The sequence below is a fragment of the Pseudogymnoascus verrucosus genome, assembly GCF_001662655.1.
Source record: "Pseudogymnoascus verrucosus strain UAMH 10579 unplaced genomic scaffold scaffold_23, whole genome shotgun sequence".
Classification (NCBI taxonomy): domain Eukaryota; kingdom Fungi; phylum Ascomycota; class Leotiomycetes; order Thelebolales; family Thelebolaceae; genus Pseudogymnoascus; species Pseudogymnoascus verrucosus.
In genome coordinates this window covers 341,440-367,076 of record NW_017263674.1, presented here as the reverse complement: position 1 = coordinate 367,076, position 25,637 = coordinate 341,440, and the positions used below count along the sequence as shown (strand labels likewise).

At 53.4% G+C, this 25,637-nt stretch overlaps 8 protein-coding genes and 1 non-coding gene across 9 annotated transcripts; 4 read left to right on the top strand and 5 right to left on the bottom strand.

Annotated features, from left to right (window-relative positions):
- Positions 1-214: 214 nt before the first annotated feature.
- Positions 215-2,363, top strand: VE01_05710 (uncharacterized protein). The gene is made up of 5 exons (XM_018275170.2): positions 215-786; positions 854-1,007; positions 1,064-1,461; positions 1,521-1,603; positions 1,658-2,363. The coding sequence occupies exons 1-5, from the start codon at positions 390-392 to the stop codon at positions 2,279-2,281; spliced, it is 1,656 nt and encodes a 551-aa protein (XP_018130112.1). The 5' UTR covers positions 215-389; the 3' UTR covers positions 2,282-2,363.
- On the bottom strand, positions 1,436-4,651 carry VE01_05709 (uncharacterized protein). The gene is made up of 3 exons (XM_018275169.2): positions 4,229-4,651; positions 4,090-4,178; positions 1,436-4,033 (listed from the first exon to the last, which is right to left on the bottom strand). Exons 1-3 carry the CDS (start codon positions 4,462-4,464, stop codon positions 2,394-2,396), a joined length of 1,965 nt encoding a protein of 654 aa, XP_018130142.1. The 5' UTR covers positions 4,465-4,651; the 3' UTR covers positions 1,436-2,393.
- A 3,449-nt stretch (positions 4,652-8,100) lies between these two features.
- On the bottom strand, positions 8,101-9,760 carry VE01_05708 (uncharacterized protein; the record flags this gene model as incomplete). The annotated part of the gene is made up of 2 exons (XM_018275168.2): positions 9,483-9,760; positions 8,101-8,967 (listed from the first exon to the last, which is right to left on the bottom strand). Exons 1-2 carry the CDS (start codon positions 9,576-9,578, stop codon positions 8,101-8,103), a joined length of 963 nt encoding a protein of 320 aa, XP_018130143.1. The 5' UTR covers positions 9,579-9,760.
- A 1,967-nt stretch (positions 9,761-11,727) lies between these two features.
- On the bottom strand, positions 11,728-11,838 carry VE01_05707 (the record flags this gene model as incomplete). The annotated part of the gene is made up of 1 exon: positions 11,728-11,838. It is a non-coding gene; the product is annotated as a tRNA-Met (tRNA).
- A 381-nt stretch (positions 11,839-12,219) lies between these two features.
- On the top strand, positions 12,220-15,919 carry VE01_05706 (uncharacterized protein). The gene is made up of 4 exons (XM_018275167.2): positions 12,220-12,645; positions 12,696-12,734; positions 12,785-12,907; positions 12,960-15,919. Exons 1-4 carry the CDS (start codon positions 12,561-12,563, stop codon positions 15,683-15,685), a joined length of 2,973 nt encoding a protein of 990 aa, XP_018130146.1. The 5' UTR covers positions 12,220-12,560; the 3' UTR covers positions 15,686-15,919.
- Positions 15,920-16,308: 389 nt separating this feature from the next.
- On the top strand, positions 16,309-18,721 carry VE01_05705 (uncharacterized protein). The gene is made up of 4 exons (XM_018275166.2): positions 16,309-16,505; positions 16,563-16,935; positions 17,056-18,404; positions 18,509-18,721. The coding sequence occupies exons 1-4, from the start codon at positions 16,388-16,390 to the stop codon at positions 18,670-18,672; spliced, it is 2,004 nt and encodes a 667-aa protein (XP_018130144.2). The 5' UTR covers positions 16,309-16,387; the 3' UTR covers positions 18,673-18,721.
- VE01_05704 (uncharacterized protein) lies at positions 18,687-20,550 on the bottom strand (the record flags this gene model as incomplete). Its single annotated transcript, XM_018275165.2, has 2 exons — positions 18,687-18,891; positions 18,987-20,550. The coding sequence occupies 2 exons, from the start codon at positions 20,548-20,550 to the stop codon at positions 18,749-18,751; spliced, it is 1,707 nt and encodes a 568-aa protein (XP_018130145.1). The 3' UTR covers positions 18,687-18,748.
- Positions 20,551-21,206: 656 nt separating this feature from the next.
- Positions 21,207-23,553, bottom strand: VE01_05703 (uncharacterized protein; the record flags this gene model as incomplete). The annotated part of the gene is made up of 2 exons (XM_018275164.2): positions 23,228-23,553; positions 21,207-23,155 (listed from the first exon to the last, which is right to left on the bottom strand). The coding sequence occupies exon 2, from the start codon at positions 22,932-22,934 to the stop codon at positions 21,207-21,209; it is 1,728 nt and encodes a 575-aa protein (XP_018130149.1). The 5' UTR covers positions 22,935-23,155; positions 23,228-23,553.
- On the top strand, positions 23,176-25,355 carry VE01_05702 (uncharacterized protein). Its single transcript, XM_018275163.2, has 7 exons — positions 23,176-24,037; positions 24,099-24,189; positions 24,246-24,352; positions 24,403-24,556; positions 24,617-24,705; positions 24,757-24,982; positions 25,036-25,355. Exons 1-7 carry the CDS (start codon positions 23,792-23,794, stop codon positions 25,239-25,241), a joined length of 1,119 nt encoding a protein of 372 aa, XP_018130150.1. The 5' UTR covers positions 23,176-23,791; the 3' UTR covers positions 25,242-25,355.
- The last annotated feature ends 282 nt before the right edge of the window (positions 25,356-25,637 follow it).

Genomic DNA, 25,637 nt, shown 5'->3' with positions numbered 1-25,637 from the left:
GTTATAACTCGTACTTACGCGGCGGCACTGCCGCGTATCGGGGAGTTCGGAGTCCACCTCCGATCGCCGAGAGATCTTGGGTGGCAACAAACGAGCCCATTGGTCCGGCAGTCCCTTCGGCACTAGTATCGGGGAGTCCTCGGGGAAAGTCCGACCAAATACCCCAATCCCCAGGGCCGCTCTGACAAAAAATCCCCACATTGTCTCCCCCGCAGGTTGGGGTATTCCATAATGCGGAGTCGTGGGGTATTTTCCATTTACTATATTAGCCACTTCACATCCCTTCGAAAATAAAATCTTATTGTCATTGCCAGTCAATGGATTCCTCTCTTCGCCTCCTACTCAATTGATTTCTCACCTCTCGCCTCCTCCCTCCAGAGCCCGCAGCCATGGGCCACCAAATAGAGAAATGGAATATTGCCCATTCCTTCGAGAAGGGCAAGCTCCTGATCGCCATCAACTGTCTTGCCGCCCTGTCCATCTTCTTCTTTGGTTATGACCAAGGTATGATGGGCGGAGTGAACAACTCCAAGGACTACATCGACACCATGGGCTTCGGCTACACTGAAGTCATCAACGGACAGAACACCCCCGTCGTCACAAACGGCTTGCTCCAAGGCGGCATCGTCGCGGTCTACTACCTTGGCACGCTGGTCGGCGCCCTCCTGGGAGGCTGGACCGGAGACAAGGTTGGCAGAATCAAGACTATTGCATTTGGAGCCACCTGGGCCATCTTTGGCGCCGCCCTGCAGTGTTCGGCCCAGAACCACACCTGGATGATTTTCGGTATGCCTAACCCCCCATCTTACCCCTACGTTCTGCCCTCTAAGAGCTACACTAATTCTCATAACAGCTCGTCTGATTAACGGTGTCGGAACCGGTATCCTGAACGCCATCGTCCCCGTCTGGGCAACTGAGACCGCCGAGCACACCAGCCGTGGACAGTTCATCGCCATTGAGTTCACCCTCAACATCTTCGGTGTCGTCGTAGCATACTGGCTCGAATTGTAAGCCCCCCAACCCCATATACCATTTCCGTGCACACCCACTAACCCCACCCCAGCGGCCTCTCCTTCATCGACAACGGCAACGCAGCAATCATCTGGCGCTTCCCCATCGCCTTCCAGATCCTCCCCCTCCTCATCCTCCTAGGAGCCTGCTGGTTCTTCCCCGAGTCCCCGAGATGGCTCGTCAAGATGGGTCGTGAGGATGAGGCGCGCTGGCTCCTGGGCCGTCTCCGTGGTAACAGCGAGGAGGATACTATCAGGGCCGAGGCCGAGTTCCAGGATATTCGCAACTCCATGGCTATCGAGCTCAACAATAAGAAGACTACGTCGGACAGCTACTTCAACATCGTCACTGGCCGTGGGTTTGGAAAGTTGCACGTTGGACGCCGTGTTCAGTTGGTTATTTGGCTGCAGATTATGCAGGAGTGGGTTGGTATTGCTGGTGTTACAGTTTGTGAGTATCCTATTTAAAAATCCCCATCATACAAAGAGCCGCACTAACAAGTTCCAAAGATGCCCCAACCATCTTCCGTATGGCCGGTTTTGATGCTCGCAAGAGTCAGTGGATTTCGGGTCTCAACAATATCTTCTACATGGTATGTCAACTCCGCGCTGATAAACGCCCCTCAATATCTCTAACATCAGTCTAGTTTGCAACTCTCGTCTGTGTCTTCACCCTCGACCGCATCGGCCGCCGCAAGACCCTCTACTGGGGTTCCATTGTCCAAGGTATTGCCATGTTACTCGCCGGCGGATTCTCCGCCATCGGTCTCGAAGCTGCCACCGCAGGCAACACTGGCAGAGCATCGGCTTTCGGCGCCGCAGGAGCTAGTATGGTGTTCATATTCACCTCGACTTTTGGTGCTACCTGGTTGACCGTCCCTTGGCTCTACCCCGCTGAGATCTTCCCCCTTGCCATCCGCGCCAAGGGTAACGCACTCGGTGTTGTTGGATGGTCCATCGGTAACGGATGGCTGACCCTCCTATGCCCCGTCATGTTCGAGGCCATCGGAGAGAAGACCCTGTACATCTTCGGTATCGCAAACGCTATTACTTTGCCTATGGTTTGGGCCCTCTACCCCGAGTCCAACCAGCGCACGCTCGAGCAGATGGATCTCCTCTTCTCTGCCGACTCCCCGTGGAACTGGGACGCGGAGAAGAACTTCAAGAAGCTCATGGATGAGGGTGGTTTGTCGACGGCGGCTCACGTGCCCAAGTCGGACTCCGCGGTTCTTGATGGTGGCGAGAAGGGTGTCGGATCGGATAGTGCTTGAGTACTCCAGGAAACGGTGTATGCCTTATGTGTTAGTAGATCTTAGATCATAGATCGTAGATCGTGTAAACTTCTAATAATAGACAATATGTTTATTCAATCAATCTTCTCCTTTACGGCGTATTGAAATACCCAACTTCCATAAACAACCTCTCCAGAACCTGTCGCGTCCTCACTAGATCTGGGGACTCATCCTCCCAAAATGCCAACGTCCCTATGACAGTCGGAATATGCTCTGCCCACTCCTCCCGAACAGTCACCTTGCCGCTCTTAGCCGCCGCAATGACGCTAAAAGCCGCCGTTACGACGGCGCGGATATCAAACCAAATCCCGTGGTGTCGATGTCTGAAACACCGCTTCTGGACTGTCTCGAGGTGACAGTCCATCGCCGCCTCGACCAGTGACTGTAGGACTGGATTCTCTCGAACGTGATCCGTTTGGGTATCAGCGTGTATGGCATGGTAGAGAAATGGCTGATAGAGCCAAGATCTCATTTCCAGTAATCGGTTCCCTGTTGCCCAGCTTAGTTCCCTGGAAGGACCTTCCTCTGTCAAGTTGACATCGTATTGCATTGCCGGTGGAAGATTAGCCGACCAGACCAGAATCTGCGACTCGAATTCTTTGGCGATGGGGATCAATGGCAATATATTCTTCCAATCCGTGTGGTCCTGGCGATAAAATGTGCTTAATATCCTGTTGCTGATCCTCCTCAATGCGACTTCGGTAAGATAGTAATACCAGCTTCTCTCCTCGTTCAGGTCTTTATCGCTATCTTGCATCAAGCCAGGGTCTGACAGCATCTCGCTGCCGTGCAGTGTCCTTCCCGAGGAATTCCTCGAATGAGATGGGGGCGAAGGGAACAGGTGAGGGTACTCTATACTCGCTATCCCCGATTGTGGTAACGGTAGTTCGACTCGAATCTCACACTCCGACTTGAAGCAAGACCAGTAGAGACTCTGCTCCAGTCTCCGATGCGTCAGACTCAGTCCGTCTAGACGGGGGTTCTCAGACACCTTGGATATCTTCCTGAAACTGAGCTGGTAGAAAGTCGATGCCTGACAAAAGTGATTCCAAGCTTGCAAAGGAGCAAAAGTGTACATGAGATATACAGCAGAGTAAAAATAACACTGCGCCCCAAGAATGGTATGTTTCAACAAACCCAACCTCCGACAAGCCAAAGCATAGCACGACTCACCCTGTCGGAGCTCTTTTTTGTAAGTCGAAGCAGACGTGGGTGGTGGCCCGGCTAAGCCCATTTCCGTCTGATTTGCAATGGACGTCTCGAAAGAATATGAGATTGAACCCAGGGCACAAGCTAGGAGCACCAGGCATGACTGTGCATCCCACCCCGGCCCATTCGCAGCCGCCGTCTGTCCATATTGAATTAAAGCATCAACGTCGAGAATCGGATTCTTCGTGTGCACATTGCGCAGGAACCTGTCTATTAAAGAGGGTATCCTCTCATCTGACAATGACTCGAATTCGCCATGTCGGACAACAAATGCGTCACTCTTGTCATCCTCGCCTTTTCCAAGGATTGCCTCGATGAGATACCCTGGGGGGTATTCGCCGGCATAAATAGGCCATGTCAAAATGGTATCGGCAGTTGTATTGGTGCTGGGGATCCTGAGATAGTCCTTTTGAGCATCATCTATCGTGGCTGGATGCTGGAAGCTCGGCGTCATGCCGGAAATATCGGAGTGCCTTGGGGATCCGGAAACTGGATCTTGTACCCGATGCTCATGGATAGAGTCTGTATATTTAGTTAGCAGCAATTCAACATAGCGCGGGCTTTTTAATAACACATACCTTGAGGACGAAGTGATGCGGTTATACCCTGTACCCCCGCCAATATCTGATCCAGCCGGCTCATAAGCTGTGCCGGAATAGACGCCTCCCTATACGTCGTCAGTATATCGATATGAAAATAAAGTAGCAGGTTACACACGGTGACTTCTCCCTCCCACCATCAATATAAACACACTGCCTCCCCGACTCAACACAAGACCCGCAACTAGGCCGCACATTATCGCACTTCACCTTCCTCCCCCGACACCTCTGGCAGGCTATGCGCCTTCGCTGAACCTTTTGCGGATGCTCATCATCATCAGGCCGATTGTGTTTTCGCGAGATTTCATTGGATGTAGGCGTAGGCAACCCTATGGGGTCGTCGGGGCTACTCATGCTGGGATGAGGTGGCCCTGTGTCGATCTCTCCTCCTTCTGGCCGAGTGCGCGCGCTGGGGGTGGTTTGCTGGACTCAATCAATACACCGCGAACATGATGATCTAACTCCGCGCGCCTAGGAATACATTGGATGGGAGTGGGGATTGCAATTGGACTTTTGTCTGGGATCAACAACAAATCTAGATTCGCGGCGCGGAGTAGATTGCGGGGAAGGGATCTGCGCTATAGTTCCATTGGGATTTGCGGAATAACCCGCCAACGTGGTGGTGGTGTACAAAGTGACGACATATCGTTATCAGTTGGTCCCCTTCCTTTGATTCTAGAGGACTGGCTCGTAGGAGTTGAAATACCAATATATATATATATACTATTTTTTCTATTAAAAATGTGATCCTTTTAAGTGGTATAAGGAAGGTAGTTATATGATATAACGTGAAATGTTATCTATTTAATTTCTCTCTAATAAATAGTTAGAAATGAAAATAATAAAAGGTACTTTAGTTATTATAGCTACCAACTAGGGAAGACTTATCTCTACGTTTTATAAGCATAGCTATAAGCATAGGTATTAAGTGGTTTTATTTTTAGGAAGAGTAATTTCATTTTAAGGAAGAGTAGTTTTTATAGTTTTTATAGTAGGAGTTTTTTGTTTTATTTTATCATTTTAATAATTACGTAGAAGCTTGTATCATAAGTTAGATCAAATAAGTTCGTTACCTTTTTAAGGTTTGATTGATATTCATGCTAATTTATCTAAAACCAGTCTCGAATATATCCATCTAGATCTTATGAAAACAGTAAGTACTTGCATCACACACAACTACCCTCATCTCTACACAATGGTGCAGACCACCCCTCATTCGCTAGGTACTTTCTCCCAACACGCAGGGAGCATAACCCCCCTCTCCAACGATCACAGCGTCCGCTCCACCACAGCACTCCAAAGGTTTATTATCGTCATAGGGCCTGCATCTGAGGCGGCAAAGGATGCGCTTGACACAACCAACGGACAGCTAGTTGACTATACCCCAACTTACCCCTTACGCCGTACCTTGCCGTCCCCAGCGCCCTCTGGCGACCTCAAATCCATCTATATATACCCGTACCATCCAGACATACACCACCAATGTATCTCACAAAAACCGTACATAACACCCTCCCCCCCCCGGGGGGCCCCAAGCTATTCCCCAAGCCAACCCCCGACGAAAAACGAGGAGATGCAAACATACCCCCCGCACCTCCCCAATACCCCATCCCACCCTACTCTCACCAGCAATGGCAATACCACCAAGGCCACACATGAGAGGCCTGTCCCGATCTGACCTAGTACCTGGACTCCAGACCGCATCAGAGAACGATAACAATACTCTAAGCACATCTCTATGCCACGATGGCCGGAAACCCTGACATTTTGGGAATCGGAACGCTAACGCCAGCCGCTCAGTTCAAAGAGATGAACCTTGTCGCCAAGGAGCCCATGCATGTCTTGTTGGTGAGAGTAGCATGATGGTGAGAAGATGATAGTGGTGGGAAGAATCTAGCGGTGACAACAGCAGCATGACAGCATGACAGCACGACAGCAACAGACAGGAGCATCGATGATGCACATTTCGGTTAGCATCGTTTGTGTCGATCGTGTCGAGATGCGATGAGCTGCTCGAAGAACGCGATGCGCTGCTCGAAGAACGTGATCCTCTCTCGAACCCGCACCCGCTCGCCCTCCACGTTTGTCAACTCAAGAGCTTTCTGGAATTCCCTTCCGTAGGCCAGAGTTGAGCGCTTTGGATATCTGGTATATCATCACCATTTGTAGCCGCGATGATGCATGCATGCCTTGGGTGAGAACTGAGAACGCTCTCTACGCAACTGGTTGATAGACCCCGCTATTTGATCTACAGGAGGGAGCTCTTCAACTTCCCCCCCTCCCCCCCTTTCTATTTCTCCCATCCAAACACACCCTATCCACCAACATACGCAAAATACCCCTCCCCCTCCCCCTCCCCGCCACCCCTCCCAGCCAGCCCCAGCAACAGCCCCAGCAGCAGCCCATATACACCTGCATGTGTGCATGAGCTAATCACAATGATGAAAAAACGAAGGATTTTATTTGCAAGGGGAATAGTATCGACAACGAACAGAATCGCCCGGGTCGTTGAGGACGGGTTGTGCTGGTGGGAGGGTTGGGGGGGGGGGGTGGTGTGGTGAGGGACGCAATGATAGCGGGAGCAGTGAGAAGAAGGGACGGCCGGTGGTGAGAGCGGAATAGTAACAGGAATGATAGCGAAAGGAAGAACCCCTGGTGACAGCACCCCCCCCCCCCCTTTCAACCTCCATTCTCGCGCCAGCAACCTGTCTGAGCCATATTTCAATAAAGCCCTGTTGGACTTTACCAGATGCCATTCTTGCGATCGTGGAATGGCATTTTATATATTTACAAACTCAGTTTGGACTCTGATTCAGCAGGTCCGCCCATATATACAGGGTAAGGGAGCTGGAACTAAGAACACTGGTACCTAGGGGAAAAGGGGATGGAGGATTCGTATCGTTGGATGCAGTTGCGATGATGCTTTCAGTGAAGACCGAGAATGGTATATACGCCACAATATTCCCTCCCACCTCCCTCCAATGGACCCGCCTGCTATCCGATCCGCGGGAGGGGAGCTAGGGGACGCAATGGCGAACTTCACCAGCGTCTCTAAGACTGCAGAGCGAATGGAACTCCTCTCCCGCTATGGTTGACCCAGATGATTGGAATAATTCTTCGTCCTTTGTCATGACTGCGCCTGTGGCGGGAGAGGTGAGGGCGTTCCACGGGTCGTTGGGGATGGTTGTGGTGGTGAGAGCGGTGCGGCGGTGGTGAGAACCCAGCGGTGAGAATCAATCTACCAACGGTGACGACAGTGGGCCCCCAGCAATCTTCCACAGCAGTAACTAATCACCTTCTCCCTATCTCTGGGACTCATCAAATTCGTCCGCCTTGGGTTGGAACTCGTTCAGTAGTTCTACGGACACTGAGTAGATAGCGCGGGAACTGGGTGTTTTGGATAATACTTTATATAATCGTAGGTGCGCATTGATGACCGAGGATTCTATGCAAATGATCTGCCAGGGGTGGTTGATCGAGACTGGACCCCGCTATCTGATCTGCGGGAGTGGAGGGGGGTATGCGGGGTGGGAGCTGTCTAACTGCCGCGAACTCCCTAGGTGCGATGTGATAACCGCGAGTACACCTAGTAAAAACATCTAGCCTCTCAATCCTTGCTAAATCGTAAGCCAAACACGCATTTCACATAACACTTCACACACATACAACCTTGCAGAATCACAGTCTAGAATCACAATAAAGTTATACCACTCAATTACCCCTCTACCTCCATACCCATACCCCATCATATACCTCCCATTTTGCACTATCCCCTAGACCCCCAACAACGGGTATACCCAACCAGCACAACCAGCACAACCAGCACAACCCCACATCTCATCATCAATCAACACAAACCCCATTCCTCCGACCCCCATAACCCATAAACAAAAGAGAAGAAAAAAACGACAAAAGAAAACTGATGAACAAAGGAAAGCATATAAACCCTGAACAAACACATCAAGAGCTCTCTCAACCATCAAACAGGCTCTACTCTCCCCTAGCCTTCTTCTTCCTCCCCTTTCCCTTATCCTCCTCCCCCACCGCAGCAGCCGCAATCTCCTCCCCCCTCTTACTAACCCTCTTCCTCTTCTTATCCGGAGATCCCGCCTTCGCCGCCGAGCTAGGCACAATAGCCGCCGGCTCCGGCGCAGGCGTAATCACCTTGCCGCCCACCTTCTTCCCCCTCGCCTTCCCCTTCGGCGTCGCCTTCACCGCCGCAGCAGCTTCAGGGGATGAAGGGAGAGATGCTGCATCCGCAGCGGGGAGGTCGAGGAGGGACTCCGCGTTGAGCTGGTCGTTGGCAGAGATCTCCGCAGGGGCAGTGGAGATGTTGTGGGTATCAGCATACGCGCGCGCCTGGTCATCAGTCATATCCTTCGCCTCCAAAATGCCCGACTTATACGCATGCGTGCGCGCGTTATACAAGCGCAGATTCTCAGTATAAACCCCCGTCCAAAGACTCTTATCATAATCCTCCATATCCCTCCACCTCCTCACGCCCTCATTGCTCACCGCCCCCTTCGCGACCTCTGGTCCCAGATCCCCCGCGATGATCGGGCGCGCAGTCTGCATGTACAGGAAGTACGGGGTTAGGGGGCGCTTGGGCGCATTAGGGTCGTGGACGCGCTTCTTCTTCTCCTTCTTGGCGTCGGCGGCTGGGGTCTGGATGGCGGGGGTGGGGGCGCGGAAGCCGGTGAGGCCGGCGAGGAGGGGGTTGTCGCCCAGGCGGGAGAGGGCGGATTCGACTTCGAGTCCGACGCCGCTGTTGTCGCCCAGGTAGGCGTTGGTGTGCTTGATGTAGGCGGAGGAGAGGGTTTGGATTGCGTCTTGGAGGGTGGCGAGGCCGGTTACTACCTGCGGGGGGTGTTAGTGGGTTGGTACTTTGAATTAAGTTTTTTTGATAATGGAAATGTGCAGGGTGATTTTGTGCAGTGCTGTGCTGTGCTGGGGTGCAGGGGTGGTGGTGGTGGGGGTGGATTGTGATTGTGGGGGTGTGCTGGACGCGCCGGGTGGTGGAGGATAAACAATGGGCTACGCGTCGCGGCGGGATGTGGTTGATGTGAGCGAGGTCGGGGAGGTGGAAAGCGAGCGGAGGTAGGCGAGCGAGCGCATCGTTGAGAAATGCGCGCGCGGTGGAAATGACGCGCCGGCCCGGTGCTGGTGAATGCGCCGCGATGTGATGTTGTGGTGAGGTGTTTCGAGCCCGGGTGTGTTTCGGTCGCTGTTGCGCGCGCGCATGATACTTACTCGCGGCGGGGTGGTGGTGGTGGTGGTGTGTCGCGACGATAACGAGGTATATGGATGTGATGATGCGGGTTGGGGAGGGAGGAGTGGTGATGATAACTGAAGAGAGAGTGTTATGGGCTTACCGAGTCTCTTGTGCGCACGAAGCTGTCGACGTCAATGGTCAAGGTGGCAGGACCTTCTCTAGCCTTCTCGGCGTCGGCTTTCTTTTGGCGTGCCATAGTGATGGGTGTGGTTGGTGAGTTGTGTGTGTGGTTGTGGTGGGTTGGTGATAATTGTGGTGATGGGGGAAGTGGTGGTGTTGTTGATGGAAGAGTTTAGTGGTTGATGGTGGATGGCGGTGAGGTGGGTGGTGCGCTGGAGATGATGAAGATTGAAGAAGTTGGGGGGGGAAGGAGGGGGGTGTTGAATTCTTTTCGGGGGGGAGTGGCTGGGGTTTAATAGCGCAATGGGTGTAGAGGTGGGTGTGTGAGTGGGTGTGAGTGGTGGGTGATGGGGTGGTGTGTGTTAGCGAGGTTACGTTAATGGGGTTAGCGAGTTAGCGAGCACCAGCAGCAGCAGAGTTTTCGCAGTGGAAGTGGGAGTGGGTGGACAGCAAACAGCGGGAGAGCAGAGTCGGGGGCCGGGGGAATTGGAATTTTGGGGGGGAAGGGAGGGATTTGTGTTTTTTTTGGAGGGTAGGAGGGAAGGGAGGGCATGTTTTGCTAAGCGACGCGAGCTGGCCAGTTGGGAGGGAGAGGAGGGGGTTGGGGGTGTCTTTTGGGGGTTATGATGGGCGTAATGGGGGATGATGGCGGATGGGTGGGTGGGTGAGGTGAGGGATGAGTTGGGCCAAGGGAAGCTGGCGGGTTAGAGTAGACGGAAGGGAGGGAGTTTGTGTGTGTGTGTGATGGACTGTGTTGTGGGTGATTTCGCTGGGGTTGGAGCGGGTAATTGGTAGTGTTTTTGGTGCTTGGTGCTGTTTTTAGTACAGTTTTTGGTACTGGGGGCTGGTGTGTGTTGTGTTTTTGGTGTGATGTGATGGGATGGGCGTGACGGCGGTCATCGGTGATGGGGGGGGGAAGGGAGCGTTGTGTGTGTGAGGGAGAGAGAGAGCGAGACAGGCGGCTGGTTGTTTGCTTGGTGAGTGGTGGTGAGTGAGTAGTAAGTGGGTGCCTGGTATGGGCTGGCTGGTACAAGGCCTGGTCTGGGTCTGGTCTGGGGCCTGGTCGCTGAGCCTGGTCTCTAACTGGATTTTAGGCTTGCTGGTTGGCTGTAGGGGCAGGTGGCAGGGTGCAGTAGCGCTGCACCTCTCTGTAACGAGTAATCTGCTAATCTGCGCCTGCACCTGCACCTGCACCTGCACCTGCTATTACTATTACTATTACTACTCGCTATACTTGTTACAGAGTTAGAGGAGTGTTAGAGTGTGTGTTGTGGTACTCTCAGTCAGCTCCAGCTGGGCGCCAGACTGTACCCGGTTTGGCTGCGAGCTGCTGACTGACCTAACTGCGAGTACCACAGAACAGAGTACCACACTCACTCTACGGCTACCAGTACAAACACACCACAGCACCCATCCATCCATCATCCGTGCCAGTACCATCAAAGTATCTCTCCTAGGAAATGCAGTGTGGGTACAAGCAGAGCGCCAGTGGTACCTCCACGTTCACGCCCACAGTCTTTTCCCTCACACTCTCTGCACACTCAGAGTCTGCACGCGCCGAGTCAACTAACAGCCAGCACAAAAGGGCCGAACAGCAGCTCCATCACAGGCCTCTGCTATCACTCCGCTGCTCCAACTTCTATTACCGCCCTCCTACCGCCGCCCTTCCCCCTTCCTACCGCCCTCCTTCCACCTTCTACCACAGACACCACAGATACCGACCCGACCCTGCCGTGGCTATCACCACCGTGCTCAACTTCCACTACAGGCGCCATGATATGCTACGATATGCTGCGATATCCCCACAACCACAACCACAACCACCACCACCACCGCCATGATCACCAACAGCCACCAAGATCACTGCCATGGCCAAAAAGCACAGTCTGTCAACTACAAGACCATCTACACCCACCCACAGCACCCAACAACACCCAACACCCCCAAACCCCAAAAGAAAATCGCACAAACCATCACGTGGCATGTCTCTGTAACCTCCATCGTGCTACTCTACTTTCTTTCCTTCCTTCTGTCAATGCACAGAGCAAGCAACCTGTATGCAACACACTGTCTCACCTCCCTCGCACCTACCTCCACCCACCCACATCCCACACACCCTTCCACTCCCCTCCACTGAACCCTCAACCCCTTAGTTCCTCCCCTCACCTCTCGTCTCCAAATCCCCTACCACGCCGACCAAACACCAAAAAATGCAAAAAGATAACTGCTCTCGGCAAGGCTCGAACTTGCGACCTTTGGATCACGTGATTGTTTGTTCAATGACGTCATATTCAACATATGAGACCAACGCTCTAGCCAACTGAGCCACGAAAGCTGTTTTGAATTGAGTGGCAGCCGCTTATGAGGGTTGATGAGGCGCGTGGCTGGTGTGGGTCACGTGGAAAAGGCGGTGAAGAAGACATTGCCGTGCTCCCGCCGTATAGCGCGTACAGAAAGGATAGCTGCTGTGGCTTGTCCCCTTGTCCCCCGGTTACACCCTAGCGTCGCGTTGGTCCCTGATTGGCCTCAGTTCCCCCTGGACCCCGAAACGCGAGGCGCAGCTGGACATGGGCAGGCGCTTTGGTAGTGCTCCAATCGCGCCCCAGTAGTAATTCAGTATGCGCCGGTATTACTCCAGTCATGCTCCAGTTATGCTCCAGTTATGAAGCTTAGCTGCTTGCTACGGAGTAGTTGACACCTTAGTTGACACCTGAATTCTCAGATCTGTTACTGTTGCCCTCAAGTTACCCCTCTATGTACTCTACCCCTCTCTCGCTCTCTTACGCCTACCCTCTCTTTGTACCCTCGTATCCTCCTCCTCCCGTCCCCTTCCCACATAAACTCTACTCTACTTCATCAAACTCGCTTCTTCATCTCCATCCTCATATTTCTAGCTTCGTGGCATTGTCACAGCTTCACTCTCCTATAACACATACGTCACTTCCATACCTATATACATACGATACAGCTGGCATCTAACTGCAGCTCCACGACTGGCTTCTATCTGCTCTTTACCCCTCGATCCCAACAATAGCTAACCAGCTATCCAACCTCAAACATGCCTTCCTTCAACTTCCCCAACCTGGCCATCGCCGTTGCTCTGCTTGTCCTTTTCGCTCGTCCCGCTCATGCTTTTGGCGCAGGTATGCCTTCTGTTGATCCATCTCGTCGAGCCATGACCTAACAGACGCAGGTAACATCGCTGCAACCTCAGCTATTGAGGGCACAAACTGTACGTTCGGCCATCACATACCCCCGAGATCAACATACTGACTATACCAGGGCGCCATGGCGATATCGAAGATACCCTCCTCCTCCTTGCCATGTCTCGCGCTGCGGGAGGCAAGAAGTTTGATAAAATGAGCGTTTCCCGTGTTTACTTTGGTAACTGGCTGAGAGATTACTGTACGTACTTCACTCCCCCACTACGCACCATATCCTAACCCACTCTCTCCAGCCCAGGCTATTGATGTCGGCACGGTCAAGTACGTCTCCGCCGAGGCCATCCGCATTCTCCTCTGGGTCCTTGGTTTCATGACCTTCGGCTACGGCACCGGCGAGTTCGAAGTCACCGCCGAACGCCTTGGCTGCTACCGCCCCGAAGACCACATCGACAACCCAAAAGACTACGCCGATAACCTTGATGCTACCCAGTACGACCGCCGCCTTCGTGGCCCCGTCGACGAGCGTGTCGAACTGGCAATCGATCAGCGACGTGGCATGAAGAACTATATTGCGAGCGAGGAGATTGGCATTACCACGTCTGCTGGCCACGTCCGAAAACTATTCTCGAAATGCATTCAACTCGGACGATCATATGGACGCAGCAAGAACAAGGATGAGCTGTATGAAGCTCTCCGTCTTCTTGGTACCGGTCTGCACTGCTTGGAAGATTTCAGTGCTCACTCCAACTACATCGAGCTTGCTCTTATCGAGATGGGCGAGACCGACGTGTTCCCGCTGGTTGGCCGCAACACCCAGATCCGTCTTCAAGGTGCTCGCTCTTCCGTCTACCCTCTCGTGACCGGTACCTTCGGCGGTGTCGATTTCCTCCACTCCGTCATGGGTGAATTCGATGACAAGGCCACCCAGAGCGAAATCCAGCAGCTTGAGGGGACCATGCAGAATGGCAAGAATGCCGACACGAGCTTCTTGAGGGATATTCTTAACAAGATCCCAAGCGGAATCTTCGGTGACGATGACGAGGCTGGAAAGGCCGAGGAGCTCCGAACTAACGCCACCACCGCCCAGATGAACCAGATCCGCGTGTCTCCCAGAGAGCCCGAGGCCTTTACTCGCCAGATGCAAGAGTGCGTCAAGCAGATATACCCTATCATTGAGTGGCACGACAACCTCATGAAGAAGATCTCCAGTGCCATCGAGAAGATCCCCATTCTCCCAGAGCTGATCGAGCAACTCGAGAACCAGGTCAACATCTTCGTCTTCAGCCTGTTGGCACCCTTCGTCCTCCCTCTCATCAACCAGATGAAGAACGAGCTCAACGAGGGCTCATCCGAGATCATCAGCAGCAGCAAGGCCCAACAGCACAACGTCTTCCAAGATGACCAGAGCTCCGACCCAACCCACTCCATGCTCTCCAAGGACCACTTCAGCAGCATCCTCAACGAGCCCGCCGGCAAGATCTCCAGCGGCGTCCTCAAATGGGTCGTCCCCCAACTCATCGCCTGCTGGGACGACGAGCGCCAAGACATCGACCGCACCTGCACCCGCATCATCGAGGGCGTCCTCCACCACCCCGCGCTCCGCCACGAGGGCCAAGACGGCGCCTCCGACGGCCGCCAACAAATGTTCTCCGTCGTCGAGCAGTGGTGGACCTCCAAGGGCTCGGCTGAGCAGCGCGAGCTTCGCGGCAAGCTCAGCCGCAGCGGCATCCAGAATGGCGAGAACCACAAGGAGGGTGTTGTCGACACCGGCCACGGCTGCTGCAAGCCCATTGGCATGGCCAAGAGCTCTGCCAGCCAGGGTGCCGGCGGCGGCGGCGGCGGCGGCATGATCTCCGACCTCGTCGGCGCGCTCTCAGGCGGTCAGGAAGCTGCCTCCGCGGGCTCCGGCTACGGTCGCCCAACTAAATCCTCCAACTCCGAGATTGAGAAGTTCGCCTCCGAGGCAGCGGGCGGTGGAGCCCTCGGCGGCATCGTCGGCGCCCTGGCCGGTGGCATCGGCGGCGGTCTCCTCAGCGACGTCTTCGGCGACAAGGAGACCAAGAAGACGACCCAGAGATACGAGTCCGGCGACGGCAGCGTGACGCAGTCGTACACCGAGTACGGCAGCAACAGGAACGAGACTGCCCAGGCGCAGTACTCCGAGACCAAGTACCCGAGCGGGGCCCAGACATCCGAGTACGGCCGCTACGAGCAGTCGCAGTCGGGGCAGGCGTACGAGGGACACGTGCAGCGCCAGCAACAGCGCGGGAATGAGGTTAGGACTGAGGAGTGGAGGCAGGGCCGTACTGCCGGGGGGGATGAGTATCAGACGGAGGTTAAGACGAAGGAGTATCACAGCGGGGGGCGTGGGGGGAAGAAGGACTCGGATGATGATGATTCCGGGGATGATTCGGATTATAAGAGGAAGAAGAGGGAGAAGAAGGAACGCAAGAAGAGGGAGGAGAGAGAGAGGGAGCAGCAGCAGCAGTCCTCGGGCTATGGTGGTGGTGGTGGTGGTGGATACGGCCAAGAGAGCCGCCATGAGGAGCGCAGCGGTGGGTATGGAGAGCAGCGCCAGGAGCAGCGTCAGGAGTATGGTGGTGGTGGTGGTGGTGGGTATGGACAGCAGCGTCAGGAATACGGTGGTGGTGGAGGCGGCTACGAAGAGCCTCGCCGTGAGCAGCGCCAGGAGCAGCAGTATGGTGGTGGTGGCGGTTACGGCCAGGAGTCCCGTCGTGAGGAGTACGGTGGTGGCGGCGGCGGTGGATATGGTCAGGAGTCCCGTCGTGAGGAGTATGGTGGTGGTGGTGGTGGTGGATATGGCCAGGAATCCCGCCGCGAGGAGTACGGTGGCGGTGGTGGAGGCGGTGGATACGGTCAAGAATCCCGCCGCGAGCACCACGGTGGTGGGAGGAGGGATGATGATGATGAGCGTAGAGGAGGTGGGTATGGTGGTGGGGAGGAGAGGAGGGAGCATGGGAGGGGGGATGAGTATGGGAGGGGGGAGAGGAGGTATTAGATGTTGAATAGTGGGGGGGTGGTGATGGTTATGGGTGATGATGGTGATGATGGTGATGATGGGTATGATGGGTATGATGGGTATGATGGTTATGGAAAATTGATGGTTATGGATGAGGTGATGATGTTGATAGTGAAAAGATTGTTTATGGCAAGGGGATGAAAAATAAAAACCTCGTTGACTTTCCTAGACCCTGATCCCAACTACATGCGTCGTTGTTGATAATAACCAGCCTCAGCCTTAATACCCCCCAGCTCTTAGCCCCCAACTTTCCCCTCCCCTTCCCCACCCCAGGTCCAAGCCCACAGGGCGGATATAAAAAATTCACTACCACCCACCACGTGTAAAAAGGCTATTATTCGGAGATATGATAATAAGTATCACATATAACAGCAGGGCTTGAGAGGGGTTTATCCAATACTTTTTTATAGTGGTCCAATGGGTAGCCTGGGATAATTCGGATCCTGGTAACGATGCATACCTAGATTGCATAACCTGTCCCTAACTAGTCTTGATTAATCTACCGGCTTGGGGGCCGCAGAGGTGGGTGTAAGCAGGCACGACGCGGTGAGGTAGATTAAAATGGTTGTACAGTAGTAGTATTTAAGAGCCCGCCGATCCCCCTCTTTTTGCAAATGGTAGGAGGAAAAAGAAGCCATTGAGGTTCCTACGTGGTTGTTACAGACGCGCGGAAGTGAAATCATGATGTTCTACCCATCCCCGCCAAAAGTGCTTGGAGCTGTGGTGCTCGCACAGACCTTCTTTCTCTCCACAGCCGCCAGCGCTCAGGACGTTGGAAATGGTGCTGGGAACACTGCTGGTGAGTACTGATATTTATTTTACCCACGTTTCTGCGCTGTAGCTGATTTCTATATAGCCATTGACCTCACCACATTATCCCCCGCCGCAGCTGCTGTAGATAACGCCCAACTCTTCCCCTCCGAGCGCCTCCAGCTCACCGATGCCGTGCTCGCCAACCTAACATCCCTCGGCGTCGATACCTCCCTCTTCGCCTTCGGTACCCCCTCCGATGCCATTGCGCTTGACAAGCGCACAGGGGGGAAATGTAAAGTCTTCCCAGGCGACAAGGCGTGGCCATCGAAGCCGGTGTGGAAGTTACTTGATCTCCTCTCCGGCGGGCAATTGATAGCTACCATCCCCAGCGCGTCATCTTGCTATAAGGGATGGGGTGATGAGGATGAGGCGGAGTGCGAGTATGTGACTGACAATTGGACGAACTCATTTTTCCAGTAAGTTGGTTCCAAATCCCTTCTCTCCCATCTCCAGCCCCGCCTCTTTTCTCATAGTCACAGCCACTATTACTCTTATGATCCCGATGACCGATAACTGATAACTAACCCCCTCCCCAGCATGGAAGACCCGACCTCAGTAATGTGGCCCCTCTGGCAGGGCCGCACCTGCCTCCCCTCTGCAACCCCCACGGAGCCCTGCACATTAGGGGGATACCCCAGCTACGCCCTCAACATCACCACCATCTCACAAATCCAACTCGCCGTCAACTTCGCGCGCCTCACCAACATCCGGCTAGTAATCAAGAACACCGGCCACGATTTCAACGGTCGTTCTGCCGGAGCTGGCGCGCTGGCGGTGTGGACGCATCATCTTAAGGATATTAAACTCCTCGAGTCGTACAAGACTCCCTCGTATAAGGGGAGAGCGGTGAAGATCGGAGCTGGGGTGCAGGCGTTTGAACTCTATGAGGCGGGGAAGAAACTCGGATTTACGGCTGTGGGAGGGGAGGGGAAGACGGTGGGGATCGCGGGGGGCTACGTAGCAGGCGGCGGCCACTCCCCCCTCTCTAGCATCTACGGGCTAGCAGCTGACCACGTCCTGGCCTTCGAGATCGTCCTCGCAGACGGCCGATTCGTGACCGCGAGCGAGACTTCCAACACCGAGCTTTTCTGGGCGCTTCGAGGCGGCGGGGGAGCAACATACGGTGTCGTCACATCGGTAGTCTTCAAAGTCTACCCCGTCATGAAGGCGACTGCTGTGCAATTCTCCTTCGCCAGCAACAGCACCGCTCCCGGTGGTGTGTCGGTGGATGCGTTCTGGGCGGGGGCGAGGGCGTACTTTGATTACTTCATCCCCCACACCGAGGCGGGTGCTTACTCGTACTTCAGCATTGTGGGGACGGCGCCGGGGGAGTATTTGTTCAACATGCTCCCCTTCTTCGCGCCTAATATGACGCAAGCTGAAACAGCTGGGCTTCTCGCGCCGTGGTTGGATGATCTGAAGGGGTTCGGGATTGAGGTGGACCCGGTTTACTTCCCAGCTGACAACTTCCACGACGCATGGGACGCTGGGTTCCCCCTCGAAGCAGTGGGTGGTTCAGCAGCCAAGACAGGCGGTCGTTTATTCCCCCGCAAGAACTGGGAGGACGAAGCAACTCTCAACGCCACCTTCGACGCTATCAAGTACCCTGTTGAGGAAGGGGGCATGTTCCTCGGTTTCAACATCGCCGCCCCCGGACTCGGACGACGTGGTAGCGCGTTGCCGGATAACGCGGTGAACCCGGCGTGGAGAGAGACGGTGTTGCATGCCATCGCGGTTATTTTCCTCCTCGATCCGAGTCCGGAGGCGATCGCAGTGCAGTCGGAGAGGTTGACGATGGATTGGTTGGGGAGGTGGAGGGATGTGAGCCCGGGGGCGGGGGCGTATGCTAGTGAGGCTGATGTTACGGAGCCGGATGTGCAGCAGTGTATGTTTTCTCCTTTTTCTTCTTCGTTTCCCATTTGCCCATTTCACCCATTTCACCCCTTTGTCTTTTTTTTGGTGGGGGAGACCATGACTGACAGACTATAGCATTCTATGGGGACTCGAAATACCCGCGTCTGTATGCGCTGAAGAAGAAGATGGATCCGTACGGACTGTTCTATGCGCCTACGGCGGTGGGGAGCGAGGATTGGTATGTTACGGATCAGATTGAGTGGCTGCCGACGCAGAATGGGAGGCTTTGCAGGGTCTAGATGGTGCGTATATTGGGGTTTAGATATTTAAAAGTCTAATCAGTAGAGGAATGATGTTATGCCAGCCTCTCCCTGCTCATCCTACGACGAATGGGGTGTAGGGCACGGTTTCCCCGTTGCCAATGTCCTGGCCCTTCCCTTGGTATCGCCATCTACTGATATATGCCTCTGTCTTACCCGCGCCGCCGTTACTCGTAGCATATGCCCCGACAAGCGTGCCTATAAATTTGTCAGTCAGAAGCCCCTGAATCCGTCCTCAAACATAGCATTCCATGCCTTCCCGGGCTATAAAAAAGGAAAATCCAATCCCTTACCTGTAAACGGCCCATCTCCACCACTCAATATCGTCGCAGGCGCTACGCCCATCATCTCCACCGCCTTCGGCTTCCCAACCGACGCCGCAGAAAACTCATAATGCGTCTCATTAACCGCCTCAACAATCAGCCTGATAGGCGCTCCCTCCCAGCCCCTCGGCAACGGCTTAACAACCGTCGGTATACTCCCGTCAAAATTCGACGCCGAACTCGGCACATTCGTAACTCGGAATCTAAGATGTAATCCCAACTCCTCCTTACCTTTTGCATCACGCTTTCCAGTAGCTAACATCACAATCCCCAAATCCAGATGCTGCGTCTGCGTCAAGAACGCCGTCACGCCCGTCTCCTCGTCTTCCAGCTTGGGCGAAAAATCAACAACATCAACACTAAACACAAACCGCGTATCAGTCTGCACACGCATCACCAAGCTCAATTCCTCCACCTTACTCGCCGGCGCGCTGGACGTCAGATTCGCCACCGACGGACGAATACGCAATGTATTCGGATGCCCCCTCTCTGACACCGCAAAAGCGTCCTTCGGCGGAAACCTCCAATGCACAAAATGCGCCGGGATTTTCGAACCAGGGTGGAAATCAATGACATCTGGATCCCCCACAAACGGGCCGCTACCACGAATATCGCGAGTGCGCTTCGGAAGCGGCCATCCACTCATACGGCCCCGAACGGGCGCGAGGACTGGCCATTCGCCAGCCTCCCATGTTACGTGGAAGAGCACCGTTTCGCGGCCCATAGGGTAGGAAGTCCATTCAGGCCCGGAGCGGGTGGCTAGAGCGGCGCCCCACCAGTTCTTGTTAGCGTCCTGGAAGAGGTCTGCGTGGCCGACTGTTTGGAAGTACTCTGTTGTATTCTGGTTTGAGAGGATGGGGTTGGAGGGGGCGCTGGTGTAAGGGCCGCTGATGTTGCGGGAGCGGGCGATGACTTCGTGGTGGCCTAGCTCGGTGCCCCCTTCGCCGATCATGAGGTAGTAGTACCCGTCTTTCTTGTAGACGTGTGGGCCCTCGGGGATGAATTCCGTGAAGCCTTTCCAGATTATGGAGGCTGGGCCGAGGGCGCCGGTGGAGAGGTCGATGGTTTGTTGGTGGATGCCGGAGAAGTGGAGGTAGGTCGTTCCGTCATCGTCCCAGAAGATGCTTGGGTCGATGTCGAGGAGGGGGAAGACCAGGGGGGAGCTCCAGGCGTGGGAGTCGTAGGGGTTTGTTGTTGTGAAAAGGAATCCCGTGACTGCCCAGGGTGAAAGGGGTGTATATGAGACTATAGCATAGAACTTGCCCTTGTGGTAACGAAGTGTTACTGCCCATAGACCGCCGTTCTGGGAGACGGTGTCTCCAATCTGTGGGACCTGTGAGGGCTTAGAGAATACGTGACTTGCGAGTCTCCAGTTCACCAGGTCTTTGCTGGCGTAGATTGGCATTCCTGGGAAGGTGAGGAATGATGAGGTTGCGCAGAAGAAGGCATTGTGTTCCTCGGCCACGTATATGCAGCTTGGATCGGAGTGCCATCCGGGCAGTATAGGATTCGTGAATGAGGAGTTTTTGGCCATTGTTGAGGCAAGGGATGGGAGAATTAAGAGCGCACTTGAGATGGCCTTGAGGAGAAACATAATGACAAGAAGATAGTAGTAGAGATAGAGGAAGTAGATCTCATAGAGCTCTTAGAGAACCTACTATAGAGCAAAACTCATGAGAATAGACCTTCTCGGCGGCATAACCCACATTATATGGTCATTTCCAGTTGTGCACATTTTGCTAGTACAGAATGATTCTGCTCCGCCTCCGGAGGGAAAATAAATTCCCACTAATGGTCTCCATAGCAAGGCGGTACATATCTTTAGATATATCCTGAGCTTACCTACGGAATAAACATACAGCAGCGGGCTAACATGCTCGGAGCTCGCAGTTAAGGTTATTCCACTTACCCCGCATTGCCGACCCCTCGTCACGGACCCCCGCCGGACCACTGTGATAGTTTATATTAACCAACCCGGTGGGTTTGGGACAATCAGTGAGAATATTATAAGGATTGAATGATGGAGTACTTGTTATTGAACCAATTTGGTCGATCTATCTCTCTGTATAAACTAGCCACACAATACGTAGACCTAGCCATTAACGAGTTTACCTCGCAAACTCTGAACATAAACCAAAGACAAAAAAATATCCAAAATATTAAAGCCCTCCTCTACTCACCCCATCCACCCTACACCCTCGAATACGACACCCGCCACCCCCTCGCCTCGATCTCCAGCGCCCTTGTCCCATCCCCATTAACCTTAGCCACAAACTCATCCATCGACACCCCCCCAATCGGAGTCCCTCCAACACTAAACCAATCCACACAATTCCTCACAAACGCCCCCTCCGGTATTGGCTTCCTCGTCAGCACGCTCCTAAACCCTACCCGCGCGCCTCCCTTGCTAACTAGCCCACTGGGCGTCAACCTGATCTGGTCACCCACGGCCAAGAACCCCTTGGCGGCATCCGTGCCATTGATGATAAACTGCGTAACCAGCAGCCCTGGATTAGCGTCAACAGAAATAACGAGCGTATCGTTGCTCCCCGCGCGCTTATACGTGCCGGCGTACACATTGGTCGCCTCTTCCTTGGCTGCCTTCTCGAAGGCTGGGACGCCAATGGCAACCACGATATCGTTTATAACGTCCTTTACGGCTAACGTGTCATCGCCGGCACTAAGGTAGGTGACGCCGATGCCAAAGTCGGGAAGGAGGATGATATTGATGGAGTAGGCGCCTACGTCGCCGCCTTTGGTGTACATCCAGACGGAGCGTTCGGCGAGGGGCGCTTTGTAGATCTCCCAAGGAGCGCCGACGAGGGCGCCGTCGTTGGCAGTGAAGGTTAGAGGTTTGAGCCAGCGACGGGTCTGTGCGGGAGGGAGTAAGGTGGAGTTCAGTATAGCCTGACCGATCTTGCGCATGTCGTTGGTGGAGCTGTAGAAGCCGCCGGCTGGGCCGCCGGAGAGGATATCGACGGTGTACTGCGAGACGGCGGCGTTGTGCGGGACCACACCTTGGTCCAGAGGGGCGTTGGAGTAGTAGGTGCTTTTGAGGCCGAGTGGGTCGATGACTTCAGAGGTGAGGAGGTCGGGGAAGGAACCGTTGGTCATTGTCTCTAACGCGAATGCTAGCAGGGAATACGCCGTGTTTGAGTAGGACGGCCCCCAGGAAGGCGCCAATGCCGGGTGCTGGAAATTGATGCTCCCTAATATGCCCGCTCGGTCGCAAGGCACACCATAGGGGTTTGGACAGTTGGTATCGGTGATGTTTTCTGGGACGGGGTCGTATACGGGCAGTGGCACGCCTGGAGGGAGACCAGCTTTGAGCGCCTCGTCAGTACCGGGAGAACCAGCGAGCTGGGCCGGCATCCCGCTGAGTTGGGAGGTGAGAGACCCGATCGTTATGGAATCCCAATAAATGAAATCGATTTCATCATCTCCTCTATGCTGTGCTACATACTCCGCGAGCTCCGGGATGTATTTGGTGACGCGTTCGTTGAACGAGACATCCCCGACAGTAGCGAGGAATGTGTAGACAGTCAGGAGTTTGGAAATGCTGCCCAGTCGATAGATGCTGTCTGAGTCTATCTTCTTCACGCCATCCGTGGAGTCTGCCAGCCCAGGTGCATCGTAGTGATAAGTGAACAGGGGTTCCTCTTCGTGGAGAGAGTATATCTCCAGGGAAAAGGAAGTCGAACTCGCGTCCATATCACCATATGATGTCACCCCAGAGCTTATAGCATCAGAAATGGCCTTCTTCATGGAAACAATGCCATCTTTGAAGGCGGAAGTGCTTGATACAGCTTTTGGGATGGGAACATCTGGTCCAATCAACACACAAGGATGATACTCGGCGAGGGCAGATTCGGCGAGCAATAAGCTGAAGGCCAGGGAGATGGTGTTTGAAAGATGCATATTGAAATTTGACAGTGATGAAAGAGATGCCTTTTGCTACAATTCAATCAAGGCTTTTATCGTACTTATATCCTTTGAGATCGCCGCGAGGCCCAGCCCAGTCTCCAAAGGCCCGCTGAAGACGGCGCATTGTGATTCGCACGCTCGGGAAGAGAGTATTACATACTCATGTCAATCAATTGATTACCTTATTTTTAGACCCCATGAGGCCGTTCGCGATCCTACACCGCGTAAGTAACGTCGTGGTTTTAACCGCAGGGTTGATTCTCACTGGGGTTTGGGAAACACAGTACCTACTGTAACAAAGCCGATAGGTCGGCTCGGAATTGTTGTGGAGGTTGTATTTCCATCCCATAGTCCGTGCTAGAGCTTCCACAGTCCATAATCATGAATGGCCAAGACAGCAAGCATTGGAGTTTCTATACAGGGACGTGTGCGCTTACTGCTTACGCCGATCGCGTCGTCAACAGTGAGGCCGTGCAAGAAGCCTCGTGTTGACAACGTTACCAACGTATGTTATGCACCGTTGTCTCCATTGCGATTTATTCTGCTAGGACGTCAGCTTGAGTGTAGTTGGAGGTATTATTATGCTTGATTTTGTGGATACATCCCCAGAACGCTATTTCTGACAAGTTGCTCTCGGGACGCGGCAAGTGCGGAGATGGACCGCCAAGAAGGGCAACGAAATACCCTGACGGCATAGCCCATGACCAAGACTACCAGCTAGTGTAGCATTGGATGAATGGCGAGACAAGGCAATTCGTACATCACCATCAATCAACGTCGACTGTTGCTTTGGACAGTCACCCACTCTTTCTTGTGTTAATTAAGTCATTGAATCCTATTTCCAATCTCCAATGGCCCGAACCTCGGTTTGGAGTGCCGCGGGCTTCCTTCTGCTGCTGTCACCTCTCGGCGTCCATGCTCATACATTTGGCCATGGCCAAATACCTCTATATGATAGTGCCATTGATGTCAGCGGGAGCAAATTCCGCGGCCTAAGCACATATGCTAACCTCCCATACGTGCACTGCCTTTCTGCGGGGAAAGACAATGAGGTTGAACAGTATGATATTGCTATTCTTGGAGCACCCTTCGACACGGTCAGTAACAACTTGAAAGTGTAACCGAGAGGAGGGTTCGTTCTGACGAGTAGGTTCATAGTCTACTACGGGCAGACCTGGTGCAAGGTTTGGACCGGCAGGCATCCGACGGGGATCACAGAGGATTCAGAATGGATACAGTGTTTACACAGGTATGTTAATTATTTAGCCCTTCAAAATTTTAGGCATAAATAACCTTCTTTTGTAGGGGAAAATACCTTAGACTCATGGGCAAAGATTGTGGATTGTGGCGACGTACCCATGATTTTTCTGGATAACACTGTTGCACTGAAGCAGCTGGGCGAAGGCCACAGAGTTGGTGACCCATCTACCGTCAATTTGTTTAAGTTTACTAACATCGCAAGATTGTCTCAAGCCGTACCCCGGCCAATCCATCAAAAGGACATGTGCCAAGAATCGTTGCACTTGGGGGAGACCATACCACCACCCTATCAGCTCTACGATCTACCCATGAACATTGGGGAGCGGTGTCAGTGATTCATTTTGATAGCCATATAGGTGAGACTCTCTTCCCGAATTTCCACGCCACGAGCATCAATTACTAACATGAGAGTGAAGATACGTGGGATCCAGAAGTGCTCGGTGGAGGATTCTCACACTATGCGGGTGTAAACCATGGAACCTTTCTTCACATCGCCCACGAGGAGGTACGTATTTTTCAACTCGAATCTGCGTACTGGCCACTTACCTAGCGGCAGGGCTTGATTTTGAATTCTTCTGTTCATGCGGGCATCCGGGCTCCTGTGATGAATAAGAAGAAAGACATGCGGAATGACCGACGATGCGGCTTCGCCGTGATCACGGCTAGAGATATTGATAAAATCGGCGCCCAGGGCATCATTGATTCGATTAAAAATCGTGTTGGAGAAAACCGGGTGTATATTAGTGTTGACATTGATGTACTTGACCCAGCATTCGCTCCAGGTAAGTCCAATATATGTTTCTCTGGGTGCGGGCGGCTAACACGTGAACCATAGCAACTGGAACTTCCGAACCTGGCGGATGGAGCACTCGTGAATTGCTCACGATTTTGGATGGCCTGACGGGGTTGAAGGTCATCGGTGCTGATGTCGTTGAGGTGGCACCGGCTTATGACAATACTGGGGAGACAACCGTCCTGGCAGCAGCTGAGGTGGCATTTTCGCTCCTGACTCTGATGGTCCAAACTCCAGTTACTGACTAAGGAAACTAAGGCACAAACTAAAGGTGGACGATGTGGTAACAAAAATATCTTGGGCTATCACTCTGTTATATAAAACCACGTAAATAAAGGAAATACTCAACTCTACCAACCCAGATTGATGTCTGTTATAAAACATGCCGTATGATAAGTATTTATTCATTAATAATAATATATTATTGTTGGTATTTTGAGGGGTGGTGAATTGTCTCAGTGTTGTCCGCTTTATCACCCCTCGGCCTCGGGCTTCAAGGAAAATGAGAATGCTTCTAAAGTACCCCGGCTTGGTCTCTTTTTGTCCTGAAAGCTAGATAGTGGTAGTATTATCAACCAATGTCATTATTTCGTCATTACGTGCAGGTAAACAAACCCTTATATGGGAAGTTGCGACCCTCTTAG

Bases quoted from the DNA above. Each gene is read 5' to 3' on its own strand.
- VE01_05709 (XM_018275169.2), bottom strand. From the start codon at position 4,464: ATGAGTAGCCCCGACGACCCCATAGGGTTGCCTACGCCTACATCCAAT. The intron at 4,179-4,228 runs GTGTGTAACCTG...GACGACGTATAG, and splicing joins GGTGGGAGGGAGAAGTCACC to GGAGGCGTCTATTCCGGCAC. The intron at 4,034-4,089 runs GTATGTGTTATT...CTAAATATACAG, and splicing joins CGCATCACTTCGTCCTCAAG to ACTCTATCCATGAGCATCGG.
- VE01_05705 (XM_018275166.2), top strand. From the start codon at position 16,388: ATGATGTTCTACCCATCCCCGCCAAAAGTGCTTGGAGCTGTGGTGCTC. The intron at 16,936-17,055 runs GTAAGTTGGTTC...CCCCCTCCCCAG, and splicing joins TGGACGAACTCATTTTTCCA to CATGGAAGACCCGACCTCAG. The intron at 18,405-18,508 runs GTATGTTTTCTC...GACAGACTATAG, and splicing joins GGAGCCGGATGTGCAGCAGT to CATTCTATGGGGACTCGAAA.
- VE01_05706 (XM_018275167.2), top strand. From the start codon at position 12,561: ATGCCTTCCTTCAACTTCCCCAACCTGGCCATCGCCGTTGCTCTGCTT. The intron at 12,735-12,784 runs GTACGTTCGGCC...TGACTATACCAG, and splicing joins AGCTATTGAGGGCACAAACT to GGCGCCATGGCGATATCGAA. The intron at 12,908-12,959 runs GTACGTACTTCA...CACTCTCTCCAG, and splicing joins TAACTGGCTGAGAGATTACT to CCCAGGCTATTGATGTCGGC.
- VE01_05702 (XM_018275163.2), top strand. From the start codon at position 23,792: ATGGCCCGAACCTCGGTTTGGAGTGCCGCGGGCTTCCTTCTGCTGCTG. The intron at 24,353-24,402 runs GTTGGTGACCCA...TAACATCGCAAG, and splicing joins AGCTGGGCGAAGGCCACAGA to ATTGTCTCAAGCCGTACCCC. The intron at 24,706-24,756 runs GTACGTATTTTT...ACCTAGCGGCAG, and splicing joins TTCACATCGCCCACGAGGAG to GGCTTGATTTTGAATTCTTC.
- VE01_05710 (XM_018275170.2), top strand. From the start codon at position 390: ATGGGCCACCAAATAGAGAAATGGAATATTGCCCATTCCTTCGAGAAG. The intron at 787-853 runs GTATGCCTAACC...TTCTCATAACAG, and splicing joins CCACACCTGGATGATTTTCG to CTCGTCTGATTAACGGTGTC. The intron at 1,462-1,520 runs GTGAGTATCCTA...CAAGTTCCAAAG, and splicing joins TATTGCTGGTGTTACAGTTT to ATGCCCCAACCATCTTCCGT.